The 25853-nt window shown below is 40.7% G+C and overlaps 1 protein-coding gene across 5 annotated transcripts in view; it reads right to left on the bottom strand.

Annotated features, from left to right (window-relative positions):
* The window catches only part of Nepl16 (Neprilysin-like 16), a 76495-nt gene that overhangs the window by 39760 nt on the left and 10882 nt on the right, over positions 1 to 25853 (bottom strand). For all 5 annotated transcript variants that reach the window (XM_043418210.1, XM_043418211.1, XM_043418209.1 and 2 more), the window contains 2 exons: positions 22059 to 22278; positions 8768 to 8875 (listed from right to left, as the gene is read on the bottom strand). In XM_043418210.1, coding sequence (XP_043274145.1) covers positions 8768 to 8875; positions 22059 to 22278 — 328 coding nt within the window. The remainder of the gene's footprint in view (positions 1 to 8767; positions 8876 to 22058; positions 22279 to 25853) is intronic.

Raw genomic sequence — 25853 nt, 5'->3', positions numbered from 1 at the left:
TTTTATGCCCATCCCAGACGACGTGACCTCTGAGAAAACAAGGGAGAAAATGTGGCTTGAATTCGAATATCGTGAGCAATGTGCAAGGAGGGAATGATGAGAATCACTGTCTAGTTGGACAATCGATTTCGTCGGAAACACAATAGCGACCTATAGTTGCATCAACTGCTCAATTTCCCAATGAACTTTAGCTGCTAACACTGCAAGAGAAAAATTTCTCCATTATCGTGTAAGTATTCCCGTTGTGGGGGTTGTTAAAACACCAAGTGCATTTGCCCAGCAGATCGTTATCTGGGCATTAGGGACTCAAATTTCGCCGCACCAACCTGCGGTAAAATAATCGTTACAGCCGAAACTGTTCCATTCCATCGGGTAACCGCACAAAATGTTGATGCAATCGTTAAGAAAACGAAGCTCAACGAAAACAAAACCTCCAAAAAGTTAACAACTTTCATATCGTTCACGAGAATTACTGCGATAAACGAAACGCAGGATTTCACTGCCTGTTGTAAGGTAAAGACCGAAGCTTCGAATAACTCGCACCACGGTCAGGCTTCCAATTGTTAACCCTTCGATAGTCGCGCGCTATGAGACTTGCTCTCACACTTTTTTTCAAGATACGAAAAATGGGGGAATAATCTACATTTTTTTCTACTCGTCAAACAATTAATATACTTTAGAATCGCTGTCAAAAAATTAAAAAAAAAAGGTAGCGCAACTATCGCAGGGTTAATGAGAGACTCGCTACCAAAAATTACATCGCGTACATCCTTAACGTCCCCATACAAAATCAGGCAAACTGACGTTTAAAAATGGCACCAAATCTTCATTGATCAAAGCTGAAAAACCTACAACAGCAAATACTCTATAATTTAACCCCCGAAACCCTCGACTCCTGAAATTCATATTTAAGGACACAGCATTTTTCGTAACGAAACTTTCTTGGGATCGATACAGGAATTTTTCACGAGGAAGTAACGGCCCGAGTTGAGAAGAGGAGCACGGAAAAGAGGAAGGCAAAGAAGACAAAACAGCAGCTCACATAAGAGGCTGAAAGCTTGCATGGTTTATGATAAAATTTATGGTTGCCAGGCTCGTATGCGAGCGTGCACGCTATTTGGGTCGAAGTAGCGAAAGCAAGAAAGTCCTTGCGCTCGCTTCGTAAATAATATTCAACCTCAAACTATGCCCCGCTTATGTATATTCATTCGGGTTGACCGCCACTGAGAAGATAAGAGCATCTGCGATCAAGAGGGTTGGTTAACATACTTCGATGTGTACCAACACGTGTACGTCGCCCAGTTTTGTGGCTTTAGGCGACTGGATCAGCGCACCAAAGCCTAGCTAAAATCCGTTAATTTATGCATACGCGCTAACTATAATCCATCGATTGCGCAAGTTTCGACGAAAACAGAACAGCATTGCTGTATACGTAGGCAACAAAAAGCACGCTTTCGAAACTCCCTCTCAGCCTCGTTTTATATTTTTTATACGGCAAATCCCAAAAGTGATATCGGAATTTTGCGAGGCCTGCAGATCCCGAGGCTCCATGTACGTTTGGACCGTCAGTCCTATCGAAACGTCATCAATGAAATATCGCAGGAATAGCGATGGTCTGATACGAGGCGCCGATAAGGCGCTGACGGCCTGGAACGTTACTCTGCCTGCGCTCATCGCTCACTCTTAGCGTCTCAACGGATCGCGGCTCTTTCTTATTTATTCATATTCTCCCCGTTGCAAATCGAAGTGAAAAACGACTGATAATTTTTCAGTTCGGGATCTATTGAGCCATGCGCCGAGTACGTTTTCCAAAATTCATTCCGAAATTCACGGTTTAATGGAGGAGGAAAGCGACGACCGATGAGAGTTTATTACTCGCATGCAAATATTAGTTATATACGCAGAATTCACGAATGATCGGGCGTGCTAACTAATATGTAGGTTGATTAAATGCTGTGTTAGCAAATTAATATTTGTTGAGCAAACTGAGAAAATTGTTGGAAATATTAATCTGATGAGTGCATAATCGAACCTGGACATCGATAGTTCGAGCCCATTTTCCTGCAACTAATCTACGATATTGGGGAACACGAAACCAAACATTGTAGGACGCAGACGAATGAATTAATTTTTTTCGTCGGTCAATATCGATATTGTGCCGCGTACGAGTGAAAAAACTTGCAAAATGTTTGAAAAATTCATTTTTAATGGACCAAATATTTTGAACGTTTCAAAATGTTTGTAAAATAATGTTTCGTGCAGTAATTTATCATAGTCAGGTTGAGTTCGTGAGTCGGCCGTTCTATGACTAGTCAAGTTTCCACAATTGCTTCATGTTGACCACTTTTAAGTCTAAATTATTAATAAAATTAATAAACACTTACATTGAGAATATTTTTATCATAAGAATGTAACAAAATGCTTTAAAAATATCGCAAAAAATAAAATTTATACTTCAACTTGACTAGTTAATGGTCGAGTCGATACCGGTTACACTTGAAATACACATAACCTAGGGAACTTTTTTATTGTGCGAAAGAAAGTTTATATCGGTGTAATGGCACCGAGAAAAAGCAATGGTCAATTCGTTAAAAAAAAAAGCGAAGCTACCAGACGAATGAAAGCACGTGAGTCAGTCTCAAAAATAAATTTGATGAAATTCCCGCGATTCCCGAATTTGCCTGACGTTCAATCAGCTGTAACCAGCAGTCCAACGTAATGCGACTGGCATCGGCGTTCGACACGTCAAAAACTAAAGTTTTTTCATGTTTTTGAAGGAACGGAATCTGTGATAAATTTTCTTCGTGATATAAACTTTTCCAAAGCTCGAACACCGTAAAGATTTTTTCACAATCAATATTACTTTGAGATCACAACGATAAATTCTGAAATTTAAATAAAAATGTTCTAAAACTGCATGGAATTTGAACTTGGCCTGAAGTAGCTGTAAAAATTGTGTTAGAATTCGTCTGACCAGCGTGCAGTACAGAATGTGCTTTAATTGTCGTGACGGTTCACCACTTTAATGTGATTATTATTTCGAGCTCCGAATTTCAGCAATCTTTATGCTCGGGTCGTTGGTGGTGGAGTGTTATCGAAAGCGACTGGTCGCCAAAAAGTAGAGCGCGCACCGAAGGACATGGATGCGGATATAATTTCGACAACGAGATGTTTCTCGTTTGCTGTTGCGCGAACACGCGATAAACTAGAGATACGGGGCAGCGTAACGAGAAACAAAAACAACGGGTGGGATCGTACGGACATTGTGAATAATGAAACGTCCGCCTGCTATCGTGCGGTGGTATACTCGCCGAAAAGCAACCAAGGGGAGAAATAATAAGGGGAGAAAGAGAGAAGAGGAGCAGGAAGAAAAGACGGACAGAAAGGACCGGGAATCTCATTTTTGGCGAGCTTCTTCTTGCACGAGAAAAACTAAAAGAATAAGAAATTTCATGTATCCGAGCCAAATAAATTCAACCAAATTTATCTATCACGTCATCCTGGGTCTCTGTCCTTCCCTATATCTCCCTCCCCCACACAATTTTTTAAGGCTTCTTTCCCTTCCCCTTCCACTGTCCCATTTCCCTCCGTCACGCAATCTCCTTACAAATCCTTTGAGATGACATCCGAAAATCTTTCTGTCTCGCGTCGAAATCGAGCATTATTTCGAACATCAATGGCCCTTCACAGAGTGTCACAGCTCTTACGGGGGAGTCGATGGAAACACCTTAAAAATCACTATGAAACACGACTTTAACACTGCCAGACTTCACTCGAAATTATTTCCTCGATTCGTCGAAGTGATCAACCAATTTAGTCAGTCTTTTCTCAAAGAAACGTTTTCCCTGTATGGAGATAAATTCAGACCTATTTTTAAGGGGTTGAAGCAACGTAGAAAAAAGGAAAAAATCAATGTGCGGAAAATGCTCACAGTGACCCCGATCCGGCCCGAAAAATTGCAGCTCAGAGAGAAAGTATAATACGTAATATGTCAGAGGAGCATGGAGAAATTTATATATCATATAGACAACGTCACAGCCGCGCAAAATTTACTGGTCTCTCTATAAAAATTCTCAAAGGCACAACCAGGTATGTGGACACTCTATTGTGGCTCACATGCCTTCCATATTTTATGAATATATATGCGGGGTTACGACGTGGCAGAAAAGAATATAAAAAAAAAAAAAATACACACACACACACACACATTGTACCGCAGGGAAAAAAGATTGAATTATCACACACCGATTATCGGAGCGTATAATGAAGAATGTGAGGAACTGAGCTGAGGAAGTTCAATAACCGTCATTAGCTCGCCCTAAATGTCTGGAATTTGAATCGAAGCTGTCAAAAGTGACTGTAATTTGCAGCTGAAATAATAATTGTTGAACTTTTGCTGTTGATCATAGACAATCTTTTCTTCAAGATAATACATCGTTGATATTTTTTTGACAGACATGAACTGCAAACATTATTCTGCTTCACGTGTAACCAGATAAAAATATAAACAGTACGTCCATCGATTTCTGTCCACCTGTCTCTCCCTCTCTCTTTCTCTTTTCTTTTCTTTCTCTCTCCCGTTCAGATCAAAGGATAACAGTATCACGAGCTATCGCATATTTATTACACATTTTATAAAGCTCTTTGCGATGAAACTGAGAGTTCACGATATTGGAAAGCAGGGAGAAGGAAATTCGATGATTATAGTATAGAGTTATCGATCTCTTGCAACGAGCAAGAGAACACAAGAGAAAAGGGGAAGAGTTGGATAAACCATGTGTTGGTATGTACCACGAGAGATTTCCATCTTTACAATTTCGCCCTTTATCCATAGATCATTCGACCTCTGATTTCAATTCTGTCCACGCTGCTATCGAGCTTTATCGGTTTCTCTGGCATTATTCATATTATATCTATAGATTTTCATGCATATCTCTATACCATCTTGATATATTTATATCCCTGCCTACTCACACATGCAATATTCCTGTAGAATATAAAAACCATTCTGTTTGAAATCGACTCACGAGACTTGCTCGCATTTTTCATAGGTTTTATCATTTTCAAGACTGTTCTCACATTTATGACTAAACAGAGTGCCCGAAACACAATTTGTGTAGTAAAAATACTCGTAGCAATTCCACGATATGAAAATAAATGTCGAGTGACAAATTTGATTTGTCATGGGGATCCAAAAATCACAAATTCCTGTTGTATTAGAAGAATGCATTGGTTTGATATCCCAGGGAAGAAATAAATATTGAGACAAATCTGAAAGAATGCACATTTGATAAGAGACTGTGGATGTTCGAAATGGAATCTCCTGTGCACGACACACGACACCCGCACACCTTTTTCGCTGGGCTCGTTATCACCGCGAAGTAACAATTTTTGTAGTGCGACAGTGAAGAAAAATAGTCCGCTTTTATCTGCTTTTATGCTAACTAATAGGAAAAGTAGTACGAATCCATGAGAAAATGTGAAAAGAGAGGAAAACGAATTAAATTTTTATTCCATTTTCATTCGATACGAGAGACTCGTTTTCACGGATCAGTGACGTTTCCACATGTTCTACTTTCCGCCCGTGAATGTAATTGGAAATAAGAGATGTCTCGTTTCGATTAAACAAAAAAAAGCGGAGCGAAATTTAGCTACGATTATTTCCAGTGTGATAAAAATCCGAGTTTTCTTTGCCTCTTAACTCTCTCTGCTCGTAACCAACGAACTTTCCTTGTCATCCGATTGTCAATTCTTTTTTTTTTGTTGTCTCCTCCGTCTGGGAATACCACAAAGAGGCTGAAGAATAAACCTCGTGAATTCGCAGGTGTTTCCAGGATTTTATCTCATGAATAATCGATCTTATCGACTTAACTGACCGGGGGGTCAGTGACCCCGAAATCCTTGTAGGTTAAGTGTCCCGCCGTGTCGAAATCATTTTTCGTTTGCTTTCAGCGTATTTTAGCCTGGAAATGGGACAGAGCACGGAAACGGTGTAATGATTTTAATAAGTCTGCGATATCATATGATACCGCAGACTCATATTTCGTCGTACGAACACGTTTGCCGCAGTAGTGTAAAACAAAAGAGCGCACGAGGCACGAAAGGGTAGAAAAAAAGGAGAGTGCGACGCAGCCAGAAAGGCTGGTCGCTCGTGAAACGCAGAAATAAATACACACACGCGTGTTCACACGTAGTTGAATAAAAGCAGATACGAGATGCATGGAAAAAGCTGCAACAACGGAGTGAGAGGAAAAGAGAAAACGGCAAAATCAAATGTAAAATAACCTGTCGCGAGTGCACGTATGAATGAGATCCTCTTGAAGTTCGTGCATCGAGAGAGCACACGGTACGAATTTTCTCGACCTTTTTGCGACTCTTTTTTTCTCATAAAAGTTTCCACCTCCCAACGAACGTACGAAGCGTGCGTATACCGTTTTTCAATAATTTTCTGCTTTTTATTTGTCGTAATAAAATTAGTGAAAAGAGAAAAGCGACATCGAGTTTGCACAGAAACGTTGTTGATCCAGTTTTTCACATCCGAATCTCGGTTCATACCATTTTCGACCTTCCAGATAAATGTGAATAACGAGCATTTAACTTTTACGCTGCCGAGTCCGGGAGAGATGGTGCACGAAGCGAGGGTTAGAGAGCATGAAATCCATTAATTTTCATGGCGTAGTGAACTTCGCCCCTTTTTCTTGTTCCCGGTGTATAACAACTCGTGTGAAGGTTCGCGTACGCGTACTTGCACCCTTCAGCGCGTGGAAAAAGTACAATAACGATCTGAAAATGAGGAGGGAATGCTAAGTCGACGAGTTGAGTAACAAAAGAACGAAGCAAGCTGTGAACCGATGCGAATCGAGCTCAAATGTAGTGGAGCAGTTTATTCCGATATTTTGAAAGGAACACAGATCTGTGAAAACAGGCTCGTGAAATCCGATTCGAAAATTGATCGGTTTGCGATCGAGGAGGGTCGAGAGCCGAGGTATTGACCGTATGCAGGGAAAACCTTATACGTAAGTTCGATTCTCACTATATTTCGAGGGCTCAAGCTGAGCTCTCTCTCTCTCACTCCCTCACTCGCCAAAATAGAGTGGGCTTGACTCCAAGCGAACCTATATCCACATTCAAATATCCATATAAATCTCTATCACTCTGTCTACCTCGGTAAAAACAGCCTCGTTAGCATCATCCACGAATGGAATAATCTCGAGGTTATATGGCTGTAAATACCGCGAGTCTCGTGGGTGAGAAAGAGAGAGAGAGAGATTGAGTGGAAATACCGATGGATGCAGCAGACTAGTGCAGTCTCATCCTCCGCGACCCTCTCCACATTTTTTCATCCCAGGCTGCTATGACGCGACGATCGCCTCTTTTTTTCGACGCCCCTGGCGTGTGTCGCTCTTTTTTTAATCATTTTTACTCCCCCTTTCGGTATGTACTATTACTTTCCCCTTTTTTTCACTCGCTCCATCCGTCGAGCTCACTCTTCACGACTAGCACTTCGCCGCCCGCACAAACCCCCTTGTTTTCATGCAGTACCTTTTGGGAATTCGCTTCTTTCGGTCCCTCATTTTCATCCTCTTTTCGTAAAATATTTTATTTTCATCGGCACGACGCTCGGAGAACCTTAACCCAGAAGAGCCGAGCAGAAAGAGAGAGAGAGAGAGAGAGGAGACCTTACCCTGACCCTGGTCTCGTGCCTCGTGTTTCCCTGTTCCCTCTTCCTGAATCCGGATATCGACATGCAGTTCCATCGATCCATTCCTCCATCCGTCCTCTCCCTCTCTTTCTCTCTCTCTGACACACACTCACACACACTTTTTCCTCTCTCCTCTTTAACGCCTGATCTTCCTATCCGCCATCTACGTCACTGTCCCGGTGTAATATTCGCGCTAATGCCTCGCTCTCCCCTTCAACCCCAACATCCATCCTTCCTTTCACGTTTGTACCAACAATAGTTACAGCACGGTCGATTTCAATGTTGCCACCAAGTACAACACTACGCGTTCATACTTTGTCCGTGACTCGTCGTGTTTTTTTCTTTCTCTCCCTTTGTGCATTCTCATACGAGCGTGTGAGTTCCGTCGAATATGCGCGAATGCACGTCATCGTGTATTTGTAACATTGTGACCGAGAATTGTTGCCTGTAACATCGATCGAACGATAGCATTACAGAAAAAATTATATCGCTCATCGCAACGTCGTGAATAATCAGCACATTGGGAGATACGAAAGTTCCATTTCTCAACGAGCTTTTAATCTGCACCGAAAAATTGCTTTCGTTCAAACATTCATAGATCAATGAATTTTTCATCGAAGCCAAAACTATTTTATTATTTCGTAATAAAAATTTCATCTTGTAATTCGTTTGAAAAATAATGAATTGGCATTTGAGGAAACTAACAATTATTCGTCTTTTGTGACGATGTTTTTTGTACGAAAATATCCTGCAAGAGAATGGGATCCAAATTTGTCCTTTTTCCTCTTATCTCTTGCAACAGATCTACGGGATTTCTATAGGTGCACAATCCTTTTGTGTTTCTTCAGCGTAAGTGAAAGGGGGGGGGAGGGTTTCCAACCATTTTCGCTTATATCTAGCGTTGCTTCGTGTTTTCAATAATCATGAAGTTCTCGTATAGACATATATAGAGATGTGCTTATTGGGAACATGCCTATCACTGCTACAGATTTTTAGTATACACAGAAACCCAAGTGTCAGGCTATACTGTTGGTGCAAGCGTGAAGTAGCGATGTTTTGTCTTACCCGGTGCGAAGTCGACTTCCCTCTTTCCAAACCGTAGGCAACTCTCGTAAAACAGACCAAGTTTCTCGAATACACCAGTCATCTTGCCAGTTTCGTTGACGAGCATTTCTGTATTGAAAAAAAATGGACATTACATGATTGAAGACAATAAACTTGATCGTATTTATTCAGCTATTGATTACGTTATCGGGCATTTGATGTCACTTCGGAGTGTCCAATTTCGCTGATAGGATTGAACATTTATAGTTCATTATGCAGGAGACGATAATATTTCATCTCATATATTCAAGTCGATCGGTTTAAATGAAACTGAATCCAATATTAAAGGGCGTTTTAAACGAAATAAGAAATGTAAGCTGGAGCTCGAAAAAGCTGCCACAAATACAGGAAATGAACGAACCCACTTTCTTCGTATTCTTATCACATTTATATACACTTGCAGCGGCCGAAAAAGCGTGATTTTCTTGATTTTTTTTCTACAAGAAAATAAATGTTTATTAAAAAACTGTGAACGACATTCATCAGTACACACGTTCATGTGCTTGTACAATTTTTTTCATGGAAAAATATCTCAAAATGACGCAACTCCAGCTGTGTTCCAGCAGCACCTTTTTTTGAGCATCGCAGTCGCGCGCGGTGGAAATGATAACTGAAAAACTATTAATTCAATTCACACGAAATTTATACCACGTATTTATTATAATAATAGCTTGGGCCTGGACGAAGGATTTGTAAAAATGTTGATTTAAAAAACAATGGCGACAGTTTTAACAAAAAACTCATTTTTTGAGGTGCTAAATTTTCGGGTTTTTTGTTACAATTTTTTCCCCAACAAAATACGAAATCCTTCATCCAGGCCCTGACCATTATTATAATAAATAAGTCGTATAAATTCGGTATGGGTCGGGTTAATAGTTTTTTAGCAATCGTGTCCACCGCGAAGGTATTTTTCAAAAAAGACGATTCTGAAATAATCGCGTTTAAAGATTCAAGTACCCATAGCTTCGAATCTAATGCTCCGATCTTTGTGAAATTTGATGAGAATATTCTTCAGACATTGTACTTGAAGAATATCTAATAAATAAAAAAATTTCGATTTTTCTGCACATCACAATGTCTTAAAGGAGAGCTTTTCTTATGTGCTGACCCGAACGTCACTCTTGGCATTTATTTCGGTAAATCATATGCAATGAATATAGACATGTACTACGTACGACACGAATATATCGTTTAGGCTATATATCCTGCCACATCTCCTTTCAATGTATGTATAAATTCGTCCAGAATTCAATTTGAGTGCTACAGCAGAGTCGAACTTCTTTGACGTTCTCAGCGTATCTCTCTCTCTCTCTCTCTTACTCCCCGAGAATATTTACTACCTCCAAAAAACCTTTAGCACAGCAGTGCGAAGCCTCAGCTGAGCTTCTGGTTCCGTCGTTCGAACCAACGAAAAGCTGCTTACCGTAGGTACAACCGAGAAATTGAAGGTGGTGTTTTTTTCCTTCTTTTATCCTAAGCCCTAGCTCGACGTCAGATTTTTCTCCTCCCCGAGCAGAGAAAAACATCGAGAATCGCTTTCTCTTCAATTATTTAATGCCATGAATCCTGCTGAACATATCCTTTTCCCGTGGATATCTTCGGGTTAGCCGGAGCCGAATTACACGACGTGGCAATTACCGAGATCCATTTGAGATAAACTGTCGACGATTCTCACTGGATTTTCAGTAGCTTAAATAACAACAAACGTTTCTGTTTATTTTCGTTATTTTCCCCCACGTTGTTCAACATTCGTATGGAAATTCGGTCGCATCTGTGCGAAGCGGAAATGCAGAGTTGCTCGACGTATACGTTTCAGGGTGAACCGCTATCTCTGCAGGCTGGCAAGCCAGACATCCGAAGCGACCACCCGTCGCAAGCTCCGCATCGCCATGGCGAGGATCCTCAGCGCACTTTTGGCTTATCCTATAGATATAAATAGCCACGAAGATATACGAATAATATATAAGCTCGGATGCATAGGGTGCGAAGAAAATCGCTTGGGCTACGAAGGAAGAACGCGAATCGAAGAATCTCGAGCCAGAAAATCTTCATCCGTCTCTTGCGGAGTGCGCGCACAATCGCAACGTCCTGCTTTCAGTGCATCGAGTGATGAAGCTCTTTCGAAACTTCGCAATCCAAAAGGAGGAATGAATAATCGACTTTGTCACTGGAGCAGGCACTGAGACTCTGCGAAGAGAGTAGCGAGAAAAGAATATGCGAAATTGTGCAAATACGTATACGATCGACATCCCCGTGTATCGAATACTAAATTTTCTCATATCCAATTGCTATAACTCATGTTCCTGTAAGATATGTATAACTTATTTGCATTCAGTGATGTTTATATTGGAACAGCGAGCGGATCTCCAACTTCGTTCCTCAACCGTTCGCTTTTGCATTTATTGCCCTATTTTCCTCTCTCCCTCTCTCTCTCTCTCTCTCTCTCTCTCTCTCTGCGATATCTTAAAAGTTGATTTCCCTCCGGTGGGACTTTCTTGAGCCAACAAGCATCTGCGATATATTCAAAAGCGTATTATATTTTTTCAATGACAATTGTGACTTGATCCAATGGATTCAAGATCCATTTGGATAGTTAAGGTTGTTCAATAGCAAAACCCGATTTCTTACGGAAATTTTGAAAAAAAAAAAAAAAAAAAAATATATATGTCGCGCAGAATAATCTAACGGATCGACTAAAAAAAAAAAAAAAAAATAAATGTTATACCGTATAGTTTTTCAGATATTGCAATTTAAAGTTCTATGGTTCGTCCATCTGAACACATGGTAATTGTCGAACAAAAAATGTGTATTGAAATAACTCGTGAACGGTTCTTACGATTTTGATTCTAAAAAACACAGTCTTGGAGTATCTTCTGAAGAAAAAATTAAAAAAAAAAAAAAAAAAAAAAAGAAAAACATGATCTACGGTTCAGCTTTTGAGAAAAAAATGATTGTAATAAAAATCGTATGAGAATTTGAGTAGGAAAATTTCAAGGTTCGCGACGTGGCAACGCTGTCGCGTGAGACAAGCCATGATTATTACTATACTTAAGGACGCTCCGCTCGTTTCAGACAGCTGGCTGTCTACAGTGTTGCCATGATCCACGCGCTTCTGAGCGTTCATTTGTATTCTCGTATATGTGCACACGGCAGGGGCGTACGCGAAAGAAAAAAAATAGAAATACCAAAATCACGAGCAATTATGAAGTTCTAGTAAAATATCGTAACCATGTATTTTTACTGATCATTATCGATAATTTCAATGATTTTTTGAAGATATTTCACAACGAATAATGTTCACTCGAGAAGGGAGCTGCACCCTATTTTTTATACGGCACTCAGCTATCGAACTACCTTAAGCTATTTGCACAGAAGTACGAGTTCATAAAATGATGCTCTCGTCCTTCGGTGATTCAGATTTTTTCGATACGATATGCTCCATATCAATGTAAACCAATATGTAAAAAAATCTGAAATTGTTTTTTTAGCAAGGAATTTCTTAACGGAACCCGGACGAGGATCCCCTTTGTTATCCTTCTTCCTCCTATTTCATTTTATCTCTTAGGCCATAAATTTCCGCCCTCTACATACTCTATTTCATCTTATTCGTTCTTCGAGCGCGGTTCTATTTTTACGATTTCGAGTATAGGACACACACACACACACGCACGCACACACACTTGCGGAAGAAAGGGCTGTGCACACGCGAGTGTTCCAGTTTCCTATTTCTGATTTGGTCCGTCCGGTGAGCCCTTTAATCGATCGGAGAGTGTATTATTCGGTTGGTTTATACGGTCCCGCGTGCGCGGTGCCTCCGCGATGTCGGTGAACCTAAAGAAGTGATTTCTCATTCCGGCCATTCGTTGGCCGTGGCCGAAGGGGAGTGAGGCCAAAAGTTGAAAAAACAATCATATCGAGTGGTAATCGAAGGTGAAAAATCGAAAAGCCACGATAATTTAAAAACCCGATGTCTTGGGCAATGAATTTGAAGAATTCATAGACGAGAATCGTCCCGCGAAATCTTGCGAGCCAAAGTTCAAAGTTAAAAGGCAAGATTTCAGTCTCAGCGACGAACAGCCAAATCAGAGTGTCAGTAACGACATAACTAGTGCCATTGGCCCTACTTAATGGCTGCAATATTGACCTCTTTACATAGAAAACCGATGATAAATTCATTAGGTGTAAAATCTAATGAACATACGGAGCTCCTGCCCTCGCAGCTTCCGGGAATGGATTCGTACGACCATCTCACCATGCATATATATGGATATACATTTAATGCGCATATATAAGCTCAGGACCTCCTGGACCAAACTGGGCTAATGGGAGCAACGATGAGTAAACCTCTCTCGCGTTCATATAAATCGGGAATCGATGTACATGGAGGTTTGTCCTTCGCTCGCGCGATTCCTAGACTCTTTGGCTCCGCGTCTCATCCTTCTCTGTGCGCCCGAGCACCGAATCTCAGTCCTTCGCCTCTCGCGTGCTCGCCCACCCCCTTTTGTTCTCTTTCTCCGCTTCAATTTGGTTATATCAACCGAGTTATTTTCGTCTCGAAAACGTCGGATTCCCTTCCTCTATTCCTATTTTCATAGGAAAAACAGGGTGTGTAATCGATTCCGTAATGAATCGTCTCTTTCAGACTCTTTCATCGTACTTTGACGATTAATTTTTCTTCTGTTTATCGCAGCAACCAGTAATTGGGGACGCAGTAAAATGAGACGCGAATCAAATCAATTTTCCCAGTGACAGAACATCGACTCCGTACAAACTATTGATGCGATTTTCTTCAAGTCGAAACAAAAATGTTCAATTATTTAACGTCGCGTATATAAACGCTCAGAAAAGCAGGGACAGAAATTCGATGAAAGGACATGCAGAAGAAAGCCTTTAAAACCATTTCTCATAAAAAACGCATACAAAATATTTCCATAACGAGAAAATCGTTGATTCAACAAATATCTGCTAATTAGGTTGATTGCAAATCTTCACAACTGTTGAACTCGTGAACAAGTGAGCGAGAAAATAAGCGAACGAAATCTGTAAACGAATAATTACGGAAAATCAATAGTCCCCGGCAGATGAAATGACTCCTCGGTGTTTCACCTCTACACTCTCAATTCTATGAACGTTATTAAAAAGCTCAAGAACAAAATTGCAAATTGAAACGTTAACATGGGTACAGCGCTTGGCAGATCGCGTTCAAAGCTTATAAGGAATCAAACTGTTCTTAGGTTGGGAGAACGAGAAAGAGGAGGGGCTCTGCAAGCGCAGAGTGGAAACCGATATTCGCTCGTCCATGTACGAGAAGCTTCGATAGTAGATCTGTTTAAAAGTCCATTAGCAAATGTTGATTGAAACGCGGGACGTTCGATATAATTATGTTTCAATCAAACGTTCGTACGCTCCGATCACGATTGACGTCGGTTTTCTCTTTGATCTATGACACTTCACACCCATTCGGTAACGCCTCTGTTCAGATCTGTATTCGGCTACGTATCGTTATGTGTACTGTGGACATTGAGAAAAAAGAGAACCAGAAAACTTGTTTCGACCTCGAAGTGGAACCGACCGGAACCGAATTTTCGTTCCACTCTCGCAGTTTTGTTGGATGTTTTTCCGAAAAACTGAACGCGACTGTGTACGAATGAACATTTGTAGAAATAGGGAAGGAAAGAGCTCGCGAAATTTCCAATGAGACGGATGAACCTGCGGCTTCAATTTGCAAATTAATCTCAACGAAAAAGTTAGTAAACGACGTATCGGAATAAGCGATAATCTAAAAATTCCAATCTGGTTCGGGAGCTCCTCGAAAGTGGAAGATCCACTGAAACCGGTTCAGTGATCCTGGGGTGACGAGTCATAAAACACACTGTTCGAGGACGCACGCACATCAGAGTTTTCCTTACCCTCAGAGAATAAAATTATCTATAGATTTGTGTATTGAATATTTCGCTGACTCGTACCGTGCTGGGCGTTACGTGTACAAGAAACATTTAAACGTGCGCCCAAGTCGTAAATGTGGCCGAAGGGATTCACGAGGGCAAAGTTTAAAGTAAACTGGGCTAATGGTATCTCCCGTGTCGAGAGTTAACCCGACTATAAATTAGGAATCGATACTATCCGTCTCTTTCTTTTGGCAACGTGGAGTTTCACGAGAGGAACTCGAAAGAAAGAGAGAGAGAGAGAGAGAAGGGGGGAGGGAAAAAAGAGAAGCACGAGCAAGAAAGTCGGTAAGCCAAACTACAAATTGGTAGAGAAGCTGTGTGATAGCTTCTCCGCAACGTTGACATTGCTTGATCGATCGTCCTCCTCGTCGTTCGTGCATGCTTTCCTTACTGCCACAGCTTTGCCATCGCAATTGAACTACCTACGACAGGGGATATGCACTTCGAGAAAAATACATTTTAAATCACCGATCGTCGTTCATCCATCACGAAAGAGCCTCGAAATGTGTACTAACCATGCAAAATGACGTATTCCATTCCTCAGAACATCAGTGACAGATCATTCAGAGCTTCCTGTTCGAGCATCAACCAAAGTCATGAATATTTTTATATCCGTCGATTCGTTTCATCGCGAATTCGTTACATTTTTATATAAAAAGCTAAAAAATCTTCGTTCTCTAAGAACCCTAGGAACTGGAAAGTTCAAAGAAACTAATGGGACTTTTACCAAAATGGGACTGCGATCCCGATATGTTCGCAAGTAAACGTGCTGAAACGTACTCGTTATGGCTTCGGTAGCATTGACGCCATTCGGCGTCGGGTCGATTTGTGCATTTTGATCCGCGATTTTGGATCCACGATCGAATTTCTGCACTTTTAGTGCAGCTTCGTAATCAGCGACCTCAAAAACCTACCAATTTTCGTGGAAACTGAATACCTTTTTCTCAGCATTTTGGGCACTGTGCATGAAAAATGTCTCGCCACCGAAGGGATTAATATTAAAATAACGCTAAATAAAAGATCGGCGACTTGAAGCGCGAGACAAGAGCAGCACCACCGTCCGAACGAAACACACGTCGTTGTATTATCTTTTTCGTTCGAATGTCGAATAAAGGTAAAAGATTTATTAAACATCATTCCCCCGTGTCCAATTCTTATCCTGACACACTCCTACAAATCAGAAGAGACATTCGAAGCGGAAAGGTTTCCGAAAATTCTCTTCGTCTATCCGCTTCCAATCATCACGAAACTCCCACGCTGATGAATGAAGTCCTGTGTGCAGTTATAGGGACATGAATGACGTCCAGGTCCATTAGTTGCCTTTTGTTCCCAATGAGTCCTCTTGATTGGTAACGATACATCGAATTTAAACTTGCTCTATGTGTATATTCATTTATCAGTAGCACACATACTCCGGACAAACGTAACGTGTAAATAGTACAATACTGAAGAGCACGTCGATGATCCTCGACTGTACTACACAATAGTCGCCTGTTCTAGACGAGAGCAAACTCCAGCAGAGTAAACTTCGACGTGGATTAAGTACTCTATGCTACAACTGTCGCTCCTCTGCTCGCTCGCTCGCTCCTGTCAATTCCTCCCTCCCCCCTCGCCTCTTTCTCTTTCGCTCCGTCCCCCTCTCTCCCTCTCGTTTTATCCCGTTATCGATTATCAACAGGACCATACACGTGTCAAAAGGTAAACCCTGAGCCACCGTAAGTCGAGACTCCTCGTTAGCTTCGTCTAACGAAGTGGCTGAGGTTACCATCGCTTCTAGATACATGCACTTACGAAAAAACTGCTACAAGGGAAATGGGAGTGAGTTCCCACTGTACTGTCAGGAGGGCATAGTAAATAATTGGGAATTGTCTGATTTCTTGTCCATCCATTGGGTACTTTAACGTTGAATGTTGGAATGGATCGCGCGCAGTGACTTGACACGCATTCGAACTCTTGGAAGCTGCTAAATAATGAAAATTCAAATATGTTTTTCAATTTAGTGGAGATTGGAATAATTTGATGCGCTTCCGTTTGAATTTCGTATCTTGCGTATGCGTGGATGTCTCGCGTATTTAGTTCCTCCAGTTTAGTAGAGCTCTTTTTTCAAGCGCTTCATCGAGCGGGGCAGTCGAGCACGCGAGAGCTCGAGACGAGGATTTGCAAGGGGCACAGAGCGCTAAAGAAGACGCTTAGTTTGTCGGTACAGAGGCATGAAGGAAGTGCTCAAAGAAAAAGAGCAAGTGAGGAAACCGGAGGAGGGGGGGGGGGGAGGGAGGGCGAAGAGTGAGATGAGGATTCTTGGATTTTCCGGGGTGCCGCACGACTCGACATACGGCGGACGTGTAGAGGAAAGCAAAAGAAATAACGAGGGTAAGGCACAAGACGAAAGATGGGAGAGCAAAGAGAAAGAAAAATCGCAGCATAAGGAACATTTTCTGGCTCGCGGAAATGGTCCGGAGCGTTTGGTCATGAAACGGAATGAGAAATCGCGAGTAAAGCAATCTCTGAGTGTACAACTTTTTCTACTGCCGAGGGAAAGAGGAAGGGGATAAATTATGATTCCGAGAAAATATGAAAATAAATCACTCCCTTGACCCTCTCCGGAACGGATAAAGTTTTGGCATTCCCGAAAAACCGAGGCGAGTTTCGCTTTTCAAGGTGAAGACAAAATATGCTCCAGAGTTTATGCAAATTTATAAACATTATTGGAGAGACTTCGTAACCCATTCTGTACTATTAATCGTATCTTAATTGCACTCGTTCTCGTAACTCCTTATCAAAATATTTCATGCGACAGTCGTCGCCTTGACCTTGAGCTCGTATCACCTTCAAACACCCCGCAAAAATTCTGTGGACAGAACTTCTCGAGACAAACTAAAATAAACAATCCTGATGGTATAAACACCCACATTCATCTTCTTTTTCCTAAAATCTTCCATTCCACGACTCGCTCACCAGGGAGACGACGAGCTGCGCCCCATCCGCGGACCGACTAACTTTTACCGCAAACTCGTCTTCCACTGTGACTTTTGACTCACGAAACTTTGGAGGTAGAAGGACGAGATTCGAGGCTCATGCGCTCTTTTCTATTAGCTCACGAATAACCTTTGTGCATCTAACGACCGATTTTCTCTGTCAATCTTAAAAAAAAAACTCCAACATCGCTGGTGTTGATGATTGAAATGACGCGAGTAGAAAATGCTCCTGGCTCCGTCGATGAACCGTCAGAAAGATAAGAGCCACTAGAATAAAGTAGATTTTCAAAACGAGTTGAATAATGACGATAAAACACTCAGTTGCCTTGAATAAGCATAAAGCCCAGAAGAACTTGACCTTATCGAACGTTCGATGGCCGCGAGCATTAATTTAATTAGCGCGTTTGTATCCCAGCCGTCGCGCTTCCTGGTGTTTCTTTTTATCTTACGTAAAATCGAAGACCTCGACCATCACCGTGTCTAATACGGCTTCGGACATCGCTTATTCCTATTTACGATTTTCTCGCTTTATCCGCAGCGCTTAAGTTCCTCGGAATTTCCGAATTTTTAGAAATAAGAAAGAAACGGAAGTTCACGAATGTTTCATTTTATTGTAGCGTCGTCGTTTTCTTTCTCATCGACTTTTGTCTGGAATAATCAACGTCATAGTTGCAACAAGGATGCAAAAATATTTTCGTTTTTTTCGACTCTTAACGTCGCAGTGATTCACGTCCGGGACGAAAAAAAAGAAACAGATAAAAAAGACGAAGATGTCAGAATGATTGCTTTAACGGAGAACGGAAATTCAGTGAGTGTATTAAAAGCGAATTTTCCAAGAGACTGGTATGTTACAACGGCGACCGAAGGCTGATGTGTTTTTAAACTTTTTCGATTCTTTTCTTACAAAAACTCTCCGACGCCCTCGTTTCTCGACTCCAACTTGACTCTTTTTCTCTCTCTCTCTCTTCCCCAATCTCTTATTTTTCTCTCCTCCTTTTTCTTACACTTTTGCATCGACTCCTAGCAGTATATTCAACTCGCTGTCGCATCTCGAATCTCTTCCCAAAGTAAAATCGATTCCACCCAAACGTTTCAAACCTTCCAAACTTCCACGACTGTGTCTCTATCATTTTTGTATTGTAGATCACGAATAAAAAAGAAAATAAGAAGAAAAAAAAACAAACCAACGCGAATAGTGCCGTATTCAGCTACACTTTTCATTCAATCGTCGTTTCTTCATTGGTATTCCAATACCAAAGAAATGCTCTTCTGAAAAAGCGGAAAACAAACTTTTTGGTAATGCGAGTTTTTCAGCCCTTAAACAACTTTGATTCCAAAAAAAATGTAGAAAATAAACTATTCACGGATGTAGAATAGTAATTGAGCTTCATAATTAACAAGCCCAATGTCATGGAAATTCTTCAAACTTTGTTTTGGGTTTTTATTTTTGAGAACTCTCGAATCGTTGAAAAATACAATTCGCAGAGCTCGACAAAAAAGGTTACTGCATGCTCATGGAACGAGAGTTTTAACCAACTTTTGTTACATTGAGTTTCCTTCTGCGAATCCAAGTGACATTTTCCACAAAAGAACAGTCAATTTCCGCAAGAATTTCTGTGTTACTTCGTTCACGCAGGAGATGAAGAACTTTATCAAGCATCCCCCGGTACGTATCTACAGGAACAATTGAGAAAGGGTGGCTGGTATAAGGAATGAAGAATGAAAAAGAAAACTACGAAACTGGCGCCAGCTCCGTAACTTCCTGAGTCCAGCAAAGTCCCCCCCCCCCCCCCGCCCTTTTTACTCAATTTGCCCTTTTGCCTCTTGCTCGAAATGACGCTCAGACTTTCCTGTCCTCGTGCCAGCTGAGAAGAGAGAGAAAAAAGTAGTAGAAAAAAAGCAAACACTGGTGAGTTGGGGAAATCTTTTTTGCTCTAAGGAGCGATGTTTCTCAGGCATCGTCCCACTGACGAGACTACTGTCAGGAGGTTTTCGTACTTTTGAATTTCTCGCATCCCCCCACAGCCGAAGCTTGCACTTTTAACAGAGGGATGACATACGAAGTCGTCTCGCTGCTGCGCGCATCGTGAAAATGCAATTTGAACAAAAATAATGTCAGAGAAAAAGCACCCTCTGGCCTACGCTCCCTCTCGTTCCGCTTCTATTAATTTCACGTGTTTTTTATTCCAACATTTTTTTCACTCGTATATCCTCTTAATCTTATTTCTTAATTTTTATTCTCCCTCGCTCTCGCGATGCTTTTCTTGCTGTCGCGAACTTCTTGACGTTTTATCCTTCTTACAATTTCTTCACTAAACCAAGTTTTCTCTTGCGAAATCTCGACAACTTTTTTCATGTTTTTTCTGCTCGGAGCATTCTCTTCCGATTGCTAATTGATCTTTAGAATTGAGAGTTTTAGAAATTTTTTCGAAAATTGAATCAATTTCATACAAATGTTTATGAAATTGCTGTGCAGAAGTTTCTATCGACAGAACCGAAACTTTGTTCACTGAATTCCGACTTTACGCCATCGATTTTCCACATTCTTTTTACTCTCTTACAAAATCTCTTTACCCTTTTCAAAGGTAATGCGAAAGTTCAGTTTCGTGTTTAATACTATCTCGAGACTCGTTACGTAACTCAAAAGGAAATGCACGTGGTGCTCTGATAAGACACTCCGGAAACCTTTGGAAATCACGTGTATCTATCATCTCAAGGTTCCCACAGCTCGACGAGAAATGCAGTCTACAAAAGATCGGGGAAATTCATAGAATTTCGTTGATAAATCGAGATACTCGGTCGATTATTAAGAGCACTGTAAATAGCTGCATTTTTTCCAGTAATGTAGATTTGTTGAGGTAGTGAAGAATATTACGGCGCACTCAAACACGCGTCGAGAAAGTTTTATACGGTAAATTTCTGGCTCCACATTCCAGTGTTTTTATCGATTGCTTTCTCAAGTTTTTTTTTTTAATATAAAAAACAAAGGTTTATTCTCTATTAAAAAAAAAACTCTTACTCAAAACTAATTACGTCGTTCGACATCGTGGTGTGAACAATGATTTTCCTCATAAATTTTTTTTCGTGCGTTCAAAAATCGAGTACACGGAGAAAAGGAAAAATACAAGGGACGAAAAATAGCAAAATTCAAAAAATACTATGCTGCTTTTTCCGTGTATGCTCGGTGACATTTTTTTCAATGAATATCAATCGATTGGCACGTGCATTTTCATGATGTTGTTTCTCAAACTTCAGGTGCACAATCCGGAATAAAAATTCTGAAATAAAATTCAAATTGCACATTTTATTTCCGATGAATATTTCATCGAAATGGCCAAATTCATTTCGTTCTTTTCAATTGGAACGAACGTATTTGTTTACTCTTTGCATAACTGCGAAAGCCAGCGCTGCTACTTCAAGCGTTTTAATCGATTTTGTAGAGAAAAACAGGAAAATTCATTTTGTTACTGATACATTCGAATATTTAATTTCTCCATTTACCCTCGTCATCGCACTTGCGATTCATTGATGGACTCACCCATAGCGGCTATTTCCCTCCGTATTTTTCAACGTGGGATGATATTAAAGTCTGCTGCGAAATTTGATTACCAAGAGCGAAAGTTGCAGTTACGTGCGGAGCGTTGTTGGAAAATTCATTCGCGAAAGAATATTCCGAGGCACGCGATCGTAAAAACATTTAGTGTTAACACGAATGAATTTTCATTCGTTTATCTTTGTCATCCCATCCAATTATGATGGGAATTACATTTACCACTTTGGGTAAATCAAAGAACATGGAATTCTAAAAAGTTCGAAAATGTTATCACGAATGAGCCCAAATTTTTTTTTCATTCATTTTTATGAATTTTTCAGCACCCTACAAACTCGAATTGACTGTTCTTCGTGAGCTCAAACACTCTTGCTATGGATCGAAGAAAAGAGGTCATGGAATAGTGGAGACAGAGATTAAAGGTTCATCCAAACCCCACGAGAAAATGGTCTTGTGTCGAGCGAAGGTAGGAGTTTTCGATCTTCGTTAATTACTCAAGCCTCCCTAACCGGTTGACAATTTCGTCGAAACTTTGCTAACTCTTGTACACCCCATGACAGCAACAATTTGCTTCAATTTCGCTCTCTCCTTTGCCTCTAAATTACAATTTTCTATATGTTTACTCGAGCTTGGTTGGATGAATTTTGAAAATTTCTTATTGTCCAACTTCGTACTTTTGTTTTCGTGATTCTCTTACTGTTCATTCATGAAAAAAATATTTCCATCACCGTTTGACATAGTTTCTAATGACTTAATGAAAATTTGATAATTGTACTCACTCTCAATGTGACGGTCGACCTGAATCTGGAGCATGGAAAAGCTCGAACTCGGTTGATAGGGTTCACGATCACGAAAATTGCCACAGGCGAACTGATAAAAGTCGGTGCAGGGGTCAACCCCAGTATTCATTGAGACAAGCATCCTCTTCGAAGCCTCCTGGCAAGCTTTCGTCTCGCACACGCCTTCCGTGCCGTCACGTTCCCTTATGCATGGCTCGTCCTGAAAGTTCATCCATCATCGTTTCTATTGTTTTTCTACTCTCGAAAATAAGCTTTTTGTAACGAGCCTGAGCCTCATTTTTCAGAGAATTCAAATGTTTCAGACACAAGAGTGAGTTTAAACGATCCTCTGGAGTACAGAAAAACCAAACCGAGGAAGCTTACTGAAATGACGAATGAACGAAAACGAGATTTTTCAAAGCGTGAATAAAATCTTGCATTAATTTTCCCTCGAAGCAACAATCGAAGATTTTCGTTTCGCTGATTAAAGAAAATTCATTTTGTATCGCACGCAGTTTTGAGTGACAGTTTCACATGAATTTCTCGAGATGGAACGATACAGAGAACAAAAAGACACGAAATACGGTTAAGCTCGATGTGTGCTTCAACGAGAAAGCACGAGAAAAATGGAGCCACCGCAGGAATTCAAAACGACACTCGTAACCCACCGTTCTCCTCTGCAGTTTCGTTCGCTTTTTTCCGTATTAAAATGTTCCTTTTCAGTTTTTACTCGTCCATTATTCATTGAAAATTTGGAAATCGCGTTCGTTGTTTGGCACGGTGCTTTTCGCGTGAATGTTTCGAGACTTTTTCATCAAAAACAACTGAAATATACCGCCCGAAAAATGTGTTTAAATTAGCTTTCCATATCAAATATTCCCACTTGTCACAGTGCACAAACATCGAATCCACTGGTGAATTAACTTTTCCAAACCGAATATATGTGACCTGCAATATCACCCGCAGAGGTTATCCAATAAAAAATCAGACAGGAAGAAAAAGCGGAATTTGCCAATTTCCGATTAAGCGAAGCGAAAACCGTAGCATCACTCGCGTACGATTTTGTATACTTTGGTGCCAGAGAACTAGTGGAAATCAAAGAAAATCCAAAAACGCCTGCGGCTGTTTGCTTCACCGGTCAGTGATCGGCACGCTCTAAATGGAAAATTGTACTCGATTGGTAAGTTCGATGTGAGCCAAGTTTGCTCCTCCGTAACTGTGCCAGTGTCTCTGATTAGCTAAAAGCCCTTGCAAGCAGGTTCGCCATTCCCCAACAAATTGCTTATGTCACAAACGATTTTTTTCGACGGTTACGAGATGAAAAATTCGTAAATCACGATCCACGGTCTTCGAATCTACTCATCGTCGTTTTGACCCCTCGAAAAACAAGGGAATTCCTGGAAACTCACGAAAATTTGAGTCAAAATTGCTCCTCGCGAAATCGAACATTCACTGATCGTTGAATGAATATTTTTTTTAGCTTGGTCGAGTTAGATGTACAATTTCATGGACATGCACGATCTATACTTGTGTTAATAATTCAGCCCCATCGGCCGCGTCTCCGTGTAGGTATACATGAGCAGAGACTCGGTCAAGGGCCCTCGACAAGAGTCGATGCAACTTTTTCACGATTACGAGTATATTTTCAAATGCACTTTGTAAAAGTACGTATTGAAAAGGAGACTCGATATGACGTGGGAACACGAAAAACACGAGTTCGAGTAGAAAGTTTTTCTGTGAAACAGGATTCGTTGGTCCTCCAGTTTTTCAGGTTTTTTTTGCCGCTCCCCCTAAGAAAGTAGCAAAACCTTGAATGCATCGAATATAAACGTAACGTGTAAAATGCGAGCGACGCATACAGCTTTAAAATGACATCGGGAGGGAAAGAAATTCAATGATTTCTGTCAAATTGAATTGATTTTTTAAGGGAAAATTGTGTTCTTAAACTGATGAAAGAAAACTTGGAGAAACCCTGACCTTTGGGAGTCTGACATTGGCATCGAAACCCTTCGGCCTTGGTGGGATAATAGGGCTTCGGGTCTAGCAAAATAGCATGTGCTGGGGGAAACTCATTGTCAGTCTCATCTGGCTTGCACGAGTCTCCGAAAAATTGTCTACTTTTCGTTTTGCTTCCTCTGTGCTTTGGTTAACAAGGGCGTTTATCTGAGTTCCCGGCGGTTATCGGAGTCTGTTCCCTTCGCCCGGGAGTGATATTCTCCGCGTTGAGGGGGCTGCTATCGTGTCTCCGCCGAATTGGAAGTAACCGTTGAAAATAAGCGCGTAATCACCGGCTTCGACTTCTTTGTATGGAACGCGCGTTAACGCGACGTTTTGCCACGAGTGCAAACTCTCTTCGGTCTCTTCGCGAGATGGTACTTGCACGCCCATTGTACGCAACAAGTGAAAACGTCACCGCTCACATATGCGAGCACACGGACGAACGAACAATGAGAAATCTCGAAGTAGAGCGCGGATGTGAAATAAAAAAAAACAAGCGAATATCGAGACTGAAATCGTTTTTGTATTTTTGCACCATTATTTTGTGGATCGAATTGAACGATGACGTCACGATATTAGGAAATAGAAAATTCCGGGTCCTGGCCCGTGTCCGGAATATTCGAATAGGCAATGTCTGGGTTGGGTTCAATTTGTCAAATAAACAAATTGCAGAATAGTCGATATTTCGAAATTTTTTAAATTGTTATATCAGATTGGAGAAAAATAAGGAATTCGATATTCTTATTTCCGATCGACTATTTAGCAGATTGCGTGTTTAATCGAATATTCCTCCTTTGAATTCGTATTTACTCGAAAACATATATTTCGATAGTTTTCATTTTGCAATTTTAACAGACCATACGAATCTCAAAAGGTCAAATTTTTCCTATTCAAAATGGAGAGTAGTTGCTTTATAGATCGACCAGAATATAGAGTAGCAAAAACTCGAAAGTGAATTTTTCGAGCCTATAAAACTTGGATATGCCGAATAGCGATGTTTTAAATTGGAGATCATCAGTCCGAGCGAGTGAGTCGCGTGTATTTTGAGCTCCGCTACGTTTCTTCATTTTGATCGGTCGGTTTTCTAGCGTTTCGTTATTTTGACCGTTCGACGTTTTGGTGTTTGAGTATTCAAACCTCAGTAATATTCAGTCTTTCGTTATTATATTTTCAAAATTGTGAATATTCGCAGTATTGCTGATTGCAGTAATTTATTAATCGAAAGAGTGGTGGTCGAATTTTCGGAATTTTTCGAAGTAAACGTCCTTCGAACTTTGTAGTTTCTTCTTTATTTATTTTCGACATTCAAAGCTCTAGTCGAATATTGTCTCCATATTATCATTCAAAGTTTATAAATTCGAGATTTCAGCTGTTCGAAATTTGAGTCATTCCAACATTTTATTCCCACCCTGCGATAACCGACGAAAAAATATTTCGAACAAGAGCATCGTAATGTAACGACCTGAAGATGATGATTAAAAATATAGCGTCGGAAAAAATTGCACGATAAAAGAGACGTTTACAACGGGTGATCGAGTCTTACCTCGATAACCCGGTCAGCAAGGTGACCTTCCGCCTCCAACGCACGATATACATCGATTCAAAAATATATTTGAACAATAAAGAGAAAAAAAAGGAGTGAGAAAAAAAGGAATGCGATGAACAGGCGTGATCGGCTTCGGTTACCAGAATGAAATGGTATACATATTGTCGCGATTCGTTTTTCTTCTTTTTTTTTTTATTACATCGCGACTGCTACCTCTCTCCCCGTCGCCTTTATAGCCGATAAAAATTCAG

The sequence above is a fragment of the Venturia canescens genome, chromosome 4, assembly GCF_019457755.1.
Source record: "Venturia canescens isolate UGA chromosome 4, ASM1945775v1, whole genome shotgun sequence".
Classification (NCBI taxonomy): domain Eukaryota; kingdom Metazoa; phylum Arthropoda; class Insecta; order Hymenoptera; family Ichneumonidae; genus Venturia; species Venturia canescens.
Note: the sequence above shows the minus strand (reverse complement) of the source record. Positions and strands in the feature narration are given on the sequence as shown.